This window comes from Oncorhynchus keta, chromosome 9, assembly GCF_023373465.1.
Source record: "Oncorhynchus keta strain PuntledgeMale-10-30-2019 chromosome 9, Oket_V2, whole genome shotgun sequence".
Classification (NCBI taxonomy): Eukaryota; Metazoa; Chordata; class Actinopteri; order Salmoniformes; family Salmonidae; genus Oncorhynchus; species Oncorhynchus keta.
Window position 1 is genome coordinate 18,378,071 of NC_068429.1, and position 9,661 is coordinate 18,387,731.

General features: G+C 43.6%; 1 protein-coding gene across 1 annotated transcript; it reads right to left on the reverse strand.

Moving 5' to 3' along the window:
* Positions 1 to 8,487: 8,487 nt before the first annotated feature.
* Positions 8,488 to 9,441, reverse strand: LOC127931899 (piggyBac transposable element-derived protein 4-like). The gene is made up of 2 exons (XM_052526039.1): positions 9,145 to 9,441; positions 8,488 to 9,003 (listed from the first exon to the last, which is right to left on the reverse strand). The coding sequence occupies exon 2, from the start codon at positions 8,868 to 8,870 to the stop codon at positions 8,532 to 8,534; it is 339 nt and encodes a 112-aa protein (XP_052381999.1). The 5' UTR covers positions 8,871 to 9,003; positions 9,145 to 9,441; the 3' UTR covers positions 8,488 to 8,531.
* Between the last annotated feature and the right edge of the window lie 220 nt (positions 9,442 to 9,661).

Genomic DNA, 9,661 nt, shown 5'->3' on the forward strand with positions numbered 1-9,661 from the left:
CCCAACGTTATGACTGTAGCGTAGCGTTATGACTGTAAGCGTGGGCGTTATGACTGTAGTGTAGCGTTATGACTGTAAGCGTAACGTTATGACTGTAGCGTAGCGTTATGACTGTGGCGTAGCGTTATGACTGTAGCGTGGCGTTATGACTGTAGTGTAGAGCTATGACTGTGGCGTAACGTTATGACTGTAGCGTGGGCGTTATGACTATAAGCGTAGCGTTATGACTGTAGGCGTGGCGTTATGACTGTAGTGTAGCGTTATGACTGTAAGCGTGGCGTTATGACTGTAAGCGTAACGTTATGACTGTAGCGTAGCGTTATGACTGTAAGCGTAACGTTATGACTGTAGCGTAGAGCTATGACTGTAGCGTAACGTTATGACTGGCGTAGCGTTATGGCTGGCGTAACGTTATGACTGTAGTGTAACGTTATGACTGTAGCGTAACGTTATGACTGTGGCGTAACGTTATGACTGTAGCGTAACGTTATGACTGTAGTGTAGCGCTATTACTGTAGTGTAACGTTATGACTGTAGCGTAATGTTATACCTGTAGTGTAGCGCTATTACTGCCTAGCGTAACGTTAAGACTGTAGCATTATGACCATAGTGTAGTGTTATGACTGTAGTGTAATGTTATGACTGTAGAGTAGCGCTTTTACTGTAGTGTAACATGTAACGTTATGACTGTGAGTGTAGCATTATGACCTGGTGTAGTGTTATGACTGTAGTGTAGCGTTATGACTGTAAGCGTAGCGTTATGACTGTAGTGTAGAGCTATGACTGTAGCGTAACGTTATGACCTTAGCCCAACGTTATGACTGTAGCGTAACATTATGACTGTGGCGTAACGTTATGACTGTAGCATAATGTTATGACTGTAGCCCAACGTTATGACTGTAGCGTAAACGTTATGACTGTAGCGTGGCGTTATGAGCTATGAAGTAACGTTTATGACTGTAGCGTAGCGTTATGACTGGCGTAACGTTATGACTGTGGCGTGGCGTTATGACTGTAGCGTAACGTTATGACTGTGGGCGTAGAGCTATGACTGTGGCGTAGCGTTATGACTGTGGCGTAGCGTTATGACTGTAGCGTAGCGTTATGACTGTGGCGTAGCATTATGACTGTAAGCGTAACGTTATGATTGTAGTGTAGCGTTATGACTGTAAGGCGTAGCGTTATGACTGTGGCGTAAGCGTTATGACTGTATCATAAAGGTTATGACTGTGTGTAGCCTTATGACTGTATAGCGTTATGACTGTAGCGTAGAGCTATGACTGTAGTGTAGAGCTATGACTGTGGCGTAATGTTATGACTATAGGTTAGCGTTATGACTATAGCGTAGCGTTATGACTATAAGCGTAGCGTTATGACTGTAGTGTAGAGCTATGACTGTAGTGTAGAGCTATGACTGTCACGTAACATTATGACTCTAGTGTGGCGCTATTACTGTAGCGTAATGTTATGACTGAAGCGTAACGTTATGACTGTAGCGTAATGTTATGACTGTAGTGTAGCGCTATGACTGTAGCGTTATGACCATGAGTGTAGTGTTATGACTGTAGCGTAATGTTATGACTGTAGTGTAACGTTATGACTGTAGCGTAACGTTATGACTGTAGCGTAACGTTATGACTGTAAGCGTTATGACCATAGTGTAGTGTTATGACTGTAGCATAATGTTATGACTGTAGAGTAAGCGCTTTTACATGTAGCGTGGCGTTATGACTATAACTATGGTTCCCTAAAGGAGGGAAACGAGATACAACATACTATGTGGAGCAGCACTATCGCAATCTACATTCACACTTGACAAGGTTAATAGAAATCCCCACCTTGCTGGAAGCCCCGCCATCCACAGATGATAAGCGTGAGGCTCGGATTCATTCCTTCAGTTTAATAATTTAATACCACTCTTCGCCGAGCCCAGGACCTGGTGGTGCGGGGCCAAACAGTGTTATACCTCGTTCCCTCCTTCAGGGAACAGTAGTTAGTCAGACGCTACGTTCCCCTTTCCAGTCAGTCAACCGGTATAACATAATATGGGGAAATATAATCACACCGACCCCAATGGATACTAAATGGCGTCCATGACAGACCACCCAGATCTGACCCGCTAGATGCGGCTGTCTGGGTGTGTGCACCTGACACTCAGCTGTGACTTTCCCCCGTCCCAGCGTAAGAATCCTGTGGGCCTCTCTATCTGAGAGTGTAGTCTTAGGGACACAGTCCCAGCCAGTACGTAGGGAATTGGTGACAGTTTGGAATCAGGCTGCAGCAGTATGGGGGCTAGTGGAGCAAGAGGAATTATAGGATCCTGGGTATAGTAGTCTAGGAGGTGTGTCCATACCTCCAGCTGGAGCTCAACAATAACAGTTTTGGCACACAGAACAAAGGGCTGAAGAGAACTCATTGACCTAACACCACATAGGCTATCTATCTGTACATTTCCATGTCATCACTCTTTTTTTTTTTTTTTTTTGAACTCTGTAACCCTTTCAGTGCACTCGCATGCACGCATACGCATATGCAGACAGTACACACACACACACACACACACACACACACACACACACACACACACACACACACACACACACCACACACACACACACACACACACACACATACACACACACACACACACACATTCACTGCCTTCCCTATCGTTTTGTGTGAATGTCACTAGAATAGCGTGCTGACAATGACAGGTTGTTTTACGTGAAGACTTTGTGAGAAGCAAGGTGGCACAATAAGATAGTCCCCAACGTCATCATGATATTGTCAGACCTTTCAACCCCCAGTCCCCATGCAGTTAACCCTACATGGGTTGTGGGGGTGAAATACATTTCCATGTGGAACGTTCTGACAGATTGCATGATGGCATCAATGTGGGAATTCAGAAGAATTCCAGAAATAGCCATATGTTTGATTCTCTTATCTCTAGCATGTACATGGATACAATGGAATATTAGCGTTTTATAAATGTGGGATCTTAATTTGATCACTCTTTCGTTGCTGAGAATTTACCTACACCACAGGAAATGTATATTAGCTCTGTGATTTACATACATTTACTGAAAACCCTACGAACACACAGTTATATTAACAGCATCAGACTGTTAAGCAGCCACCACTAACATTGAGTGGCTGCTGCCCAGCACACTGACTCAACTCCAGCCACTTTAATAATGGGAGTTGATGAAATTGATGTAAAATATATCACTAGCCACTTTAAACAATGCTACTTAATATAGTGTTTACATAACTACATTACTCATCTCATCTCATATGTATATGCTTATACTGTACTATATATCATCTACTGCATCTTTATGTAATACATGTATCACTAGCCATAAACTATGCCACTATTATTATTATTATTATATATATATATATATATTATTATTTTTAATTTACCCCTTTTTCGTAGTAGCCAATTGTTGTGTGCTTCTATCTTGTCCTCATCGCTACAACTCCCGTACGAGCTCGGGAGGACACAGCCCAACCAAGCCGCACTGCTTCTTAACACAGTGCGCATCCAACCCGGAAGCCAGCCGCACCAATGTGTCAGAGGAAACACCGTGCACCTGGCCACCTTGGCTAGCGCACACTGCGCCCAGCCCGCCACGGGAGTCGCTGGTGCGCGATGAGACAAGGACACCCCTACCAACCAAGCCCTTCCTAACCCGGGCGATGCTAGGCCAATTGTGCGTCGCCCCACGGACCTCCCGGTCGCGGCCGGTTACGACAGAGCCTGGGCGCGAACCCAGGGACTCTGATGGCACAGCGCCCTTAACCACTGCGCCACCCGGGAGGCCCCCTAAACAATGCCACTTTGTTTACATACCCTACATTACTCATCTCATATGTATATACTGTACTCGATACCATCTACTGCATCTTGACTATGCCGTTCTGTACCATCACTCATTCATATATATTTATGTACATATTCTTTATCCCTTTACACTTGTGTGTATAAGGTTGTAGTTGTGGAATTGTTAGGTTAGATTACTTGTTGGATATTACTGCATTGTCGGAACTAGAAGCACAAGCATTTAGCTACACTAGCATTAACATCCTTTAACCATGTGTGTATGTGACAAATACATTTGATTTGATTTTGTTCATTGCACTTTTCATGTAGCATACTTTTGACCAGCTCAATAGCCTAACCACCAATCAAGCAACATTATGGCAATATAGGTCAAATTAAGATCCGACATCTGTATGTGTACCGTAAGAGATCATTACCTAGAGATTACCAAGGCAGGAAGAAGGTGATTAGGTAACAGTATGTGTAGAGATAACTAGATAACTAACAGTACGACAATCTGACTCTCTGTTCCTTAAATGTGACTGAGAATGACTGGAAACAAATGTTGGCACATGATATTTATCCATGGCATATGCAAACACTAGCACAGCCATATATATATATAGTTTGGCTAGCTGCTATAAGTAGCAGCATGTACAGTTGAAGTCAGAAGTTACATACACTTAGGTTGAGTCATTAAAACGAATTTTTCAACCACTCCACAAATGTCTTGTTAAGAAACTATAGTTTTGGCAAGTCGGTTAGGACATCTACTTTGTGCATGACACAAGTCATTTTTCCAACAATTGTTTACAGACATATTATTTCACTTATAATTCACTGTATCACCATTCCAGTGGTTCAGAAGTTTACATACACTAAGTTGACTGTGCCTTTAAACAGCTTGGAAATTCCAGAAAATGATGTCATGGCTTTAGAAACATCTGATAGGCTAATTGACATCAATTGGAGGTGTACCTGTGGATGTATTTCAAGGCCTACCTTCAAACTCAGTGCCTCTTTGCTTGACATCATGGAAAAATCAAAAGAACTCAGCCCTCAGAAAATAAATTGTAGACTTTCACAAGGCCAAAAAGATAGACTTTTTGCAAGCCAAATAACACCATCCCAACCGTGAAGCACGGGGGTGGCAGCATCATGTTGTGTGGGTGCTTTGCTGCACTTCACAAAATAGATGGCATCATGAGGAAGCAAAATTATGTGGATATATTGAAGCAACATCTCAAGACATCAGCCAGGAAGTTAATGTAACGGCAGATTTCCTCCTCTTCATCTGAAGAGGAGTAAGGATCAGACCAAGATGCGGCGTGGTAATTGTTCATGACGATTTTAATAAGAAAAGCCTGAACACTGTGAAATAGAAAACAATAAACCAAACCGAAACAGACCCGTGGCACAAACACTGACACACACACAGATTAGGCATTACTAAATAAAAGAGGGCCAGCCAGGAGCTAGATAGATTCTGGGTTGCAGTATCACACACCATATCACAACTAGGGTTCTTGTGTTGTATAAGCTAGAAAAAACTGTTAGAAAAGCTGTGATATGCACAATCATGCACACACACACACACACACACACACACACACACACACACACACACACACACACACACACACACACACACACACACACACACACACATACACATGCAGGTAAAAACCATGCATGCATGTGTGTGCACAACCACCGGCCTTCTTTGCTCGCTTTGAGGACAATACAGTGCCACTCACACGACCCACTACCAAAACCTGCAGGCTTTCCTTCACTGCAGCCAACATGAGTTAAACATTTAAAAGTGTTAACCCTCGCAAGGCTGCAGGCCCAGAGGGCATCCCCGCGTCCTCAGAGCATGCGCAGACCAGCTGGCTGATGTGTTTACGGACATATTCAATCAATCCTTATCCTAGTCTGCTGTTCAAGAGGGCCACCATTGTTCCTGTTCCCAAGAAAGCGAAGGTAACTGAGCTAAATGACTATCGCCCCATAGCACTCACTTCCGTCATCATGAAGTGCTTTGCGAGACTAGTCAAGGACCATATCACCTCCACCCCACCTGACACCCTAGACCCACTCCAATTTGCTTACCGCCCCAATAGGTCCACAGACGACGCAATCACACTGCACACTGCCCTAACCCATCTGGACAAGAAGAATACCTATGTAAGAATGCTGTTCATAGAATACAGCTCAGCATTTAACACCATAGTTCCCTCCAAACTCGTCATTACCCTGGGTCTCGACCCCGCCCTGTGCAAATGGGTCCTGGACTTCCTGACAGGCCGCCCCCAGGTGGTGAGGGTAGGTAACAACATCTCCACCCCACTGATCCTCAACACTGGGGCCCCACAAGGGTGCGTTCTGAGCCCTCTCCTGTACTTCCTGTTCACCCATGACTGCGTGGCCATGCACGCCTCCAACTCAATCATCAAGTTTGCAGACGTCACTACAGTGGTAGGCTTGATCACCAACAACGACGAGACGGCCTACAGGGAGGAGGTGAGGGCCCTCGGAGTGTGGTGTCAGGAAAATAACCTCACACTCAACGTCAACAAAACAAAGGAGATGATTGTGGACTTCAGGAAACAGCAGAGGGAACACCTCCCTATCCACATCGATGGAACAGTAGTGGAGAAGGTGGAAAGTTTTAAGTTCCTCGGCGTACACATCACGGACAAAGTGAAATGGTCCACCCACACAGACAGCGTTGTGAAGAAGGCGCAGCACCGCCTCTTCAACTTCAGGAGGCTGAAGAAATTTGGCTTGTCACCAAAAACACTCACAAACCTTTACAGATGCACAATCAAGAGCATCCTGTCGGGCTGTATCATCGCCTGGTACAGCTACTGCTCTGCCCACCACCGTAAGGCTCTCCAGAGGGTAGTGAGGTCTGCACAACGCATCCCCGGGGGCAAACTACCTGCCCTCCAAGACACCTACACCGCCCGATGTCACAGGAAGGCCAAAAAGATCATCAAGGACAACAACCACCCGAGCCACTGCCTGTTCACCCCGTTATCATCCACAAGGCGAGGTCAGTACAGGTGCATCAAAGTGGGGACCGAGAGACTGAAAAACAGCTAACATTGAGTGGCTGCTGCCAACATACTGACTCATCTCTAGCCACTTTAATAATGAAAAATGATGTAATAAATGTATCACTAGCCACTTTAAACAATGGCACTTCATATAATGTTTACATACCCTACATTACTCATCTCATATGTATATACTGTATCATATAGCATCTACTGCATCTTGCCATCTTGATGTAATGTATCACTAGCCACTTTAAACAATGCCACTTATATAATGTTTACATACCCTACATTACTCATCTCATATGTATATGTACTGTACTCGATACCATCTACTGCATCTTGCTTATGCCGTTCTGTACCATCACTCATTCATATATATTTATGTACATATTCTTTATCCCTTTACACTTGTGTGTAGTAGTAGGTAGTAGTTTTGGAATTGTTAGGTTAGATTACTCGTTGGTTATTACTGCATAGTCGGAACTAGAAGCACAAGCATTTCGCTACACTCGCATTAACATCTGCTAACCATGTGTATGTGACAAATAAAATATGGGTTAGGGTTAGGGTTATGGTTAGGGTTAGAATTTGTTTTGTTGACGTTGAGTGTGACAGGCGTAAATTCAGGAAACTAGCCTTACTCGCAGAGAGGTTAATAGCTTCTACTCCCAGGCAATAAGACTGCTGAACACTTAATAACATGGCTACCTGGCCTACTTGCATTGATCCCCCCTGTTTTCACACTGCTGCTACTCGCTGTTTATTATCTTGCATTAGTCACTTTACCCCTAGCTACATGTACATATTACCTCAACTACCTCAACTAACCTGTACTCCCGCATATTGACTCTGTACCGGTACCCCCTGTTTATAGCCTCGTTATTGTTCTTTTATTGTGTTATTCTTTTTACTTTATATTATTTAGTAAATATTTTCTTAACCCTTGTGTACTCTTAACATTATGTATACTCCCCTTGTCCTAAGGGTAAAAAATGACCCGCCTTCACTAAACCCCTTAAATAAAGCAGATTAATTTAATTTAAGACTGCATTCAATCAGTGGACACAACTCGTTTTTATTACGACACACCTGTCATAATTGTTTTCTTTTACTAAAGTAGAGGTTTATTATTATTATTATTATTATTGCTAAAGGTACTGCATAGGTGTAAAAATATTTTGTAGCAAGAGATTACTTGTATAGACTAAGAAAGTAGCAGAAATGTGCAGAAAGTAGTTTTGAATGCATTTTATTGAAGGAAAACAATAAGTCTTGGGGACTTTTTTGGCAACATAGTCATATATTCTTATGTACTGTACAATGAGGAATTCTACTACAAAATACTAGTCCTCCCATTTTTTTAGCCATTGTCTCCACCCACAAGGTGCATAAACAACAACAATACATAAGAATAAAATAATATAATAGATACAAAACAAAAATGTGAAGAACATAAATCAATCAACTCTAATTAGCACATGTAGAACAGTATGCAAGTGTGTGTGCATGGACTTTGCAGATGGATTTCTCACATGTGCAGCACATAGTATTGGTTTTACAGTCCTTCTTTGGGGGGGCATAATTGGCATCTCCTCCTCTTGCCTGCCCCAGCTACAGCCTCAGGTGGATCAGGACAAGATTCAGCCCCCTGAACAGCTTTCACAAGCGCTGCAGAGGCTGCTTTGCGGTGGAGGCGCTCCCTTCTTTGAAAGTGCCTTTCCCAGCTGCTTCAGGAACACCCTCCTATTGTTCCTCTTATCAGGCATCCAGGTAGGGTTGATATTCTTCAATATCACAAAGGAATTGTATGAGGACACATCAATGATGTTATGGAAGATAACCAGGGGCCAGCGGGCAGTCATCCTCCTGCAGCTGTAAGTTCCAATCACCTTGTCCAGATTGTCCACGCCTCCTTTGTTGTGGTTGTAGTCCAGGATGATGGCTGGCTTCCTGTCCTCATGATCACTGATCTCAGCCATTTTGTGCAGTGTGCTCAGGAGGACCACATTCTTGTTCCTCTTTGGGAGGTAAGAAACTAGAGTGGTGGTGGGGGTGAAGGCAAACGTTGATGAGAAGGCCTCTCTCTAAAATACTGCCGGAAAGGACAGCGATCTTTTGACAAAAGAGATTACTATCAGTAATTGGTACCAGTGTCACAGAAAACAATCACATACATCAATGATATTACAGCAATACATAATAAAATGAACAGTGAAAATCACTTACATTACAGATATGAAAATAAAAATGTACCTCTGAATGGAACCAGTTGCTCATCCACTGTTACTTCAGGCCCAGGGTTGTAGAGGTATGGCAGACACTCCACCCATTTCTCCCAGACCTCTCTTACGGCCGCCAGTTTGTCTCTCACACGTCTTGCAGGTCTTGACTCGCGGTTATCAAACCGTAGCATTCTTGAGAAAGTGGGAAATACTTTTCAGTGGCATTGTGGCATGGAAAATCGCCCTTTCACCCTCTGCATCCCACAGACTACATGTAGCCTCGCCTCGCCTCGGGACCTATACACACCCGCTAAGATTAGCAGCCCTATATAGGCACACAGGTCAATCTCATCCATCTCTTTTACAGTTGTCTCCATATTTACAGAAACCTACAAATTTGTCATCTCCAGGATGATTTGTTTGATGGCTGGTGTGATGAACATGTAGAATGTTATATGATGTCCTGGGCATGGGCAACTGGATGTCTTGTGGGCCCTGGGGTCATCCTTATGACATGTTGACTGCATGTCGTGTGGGCTCTGGGGTCA

Coding starts and splice junctions, on each gene's coding strand:
- LOC127931899 (XM_052526039.1), bottom strand. CDS start 8,870: ATGGCTGAGATCAGTGATCATGAGGACAGGAAGCCAGCCATCATCCTG.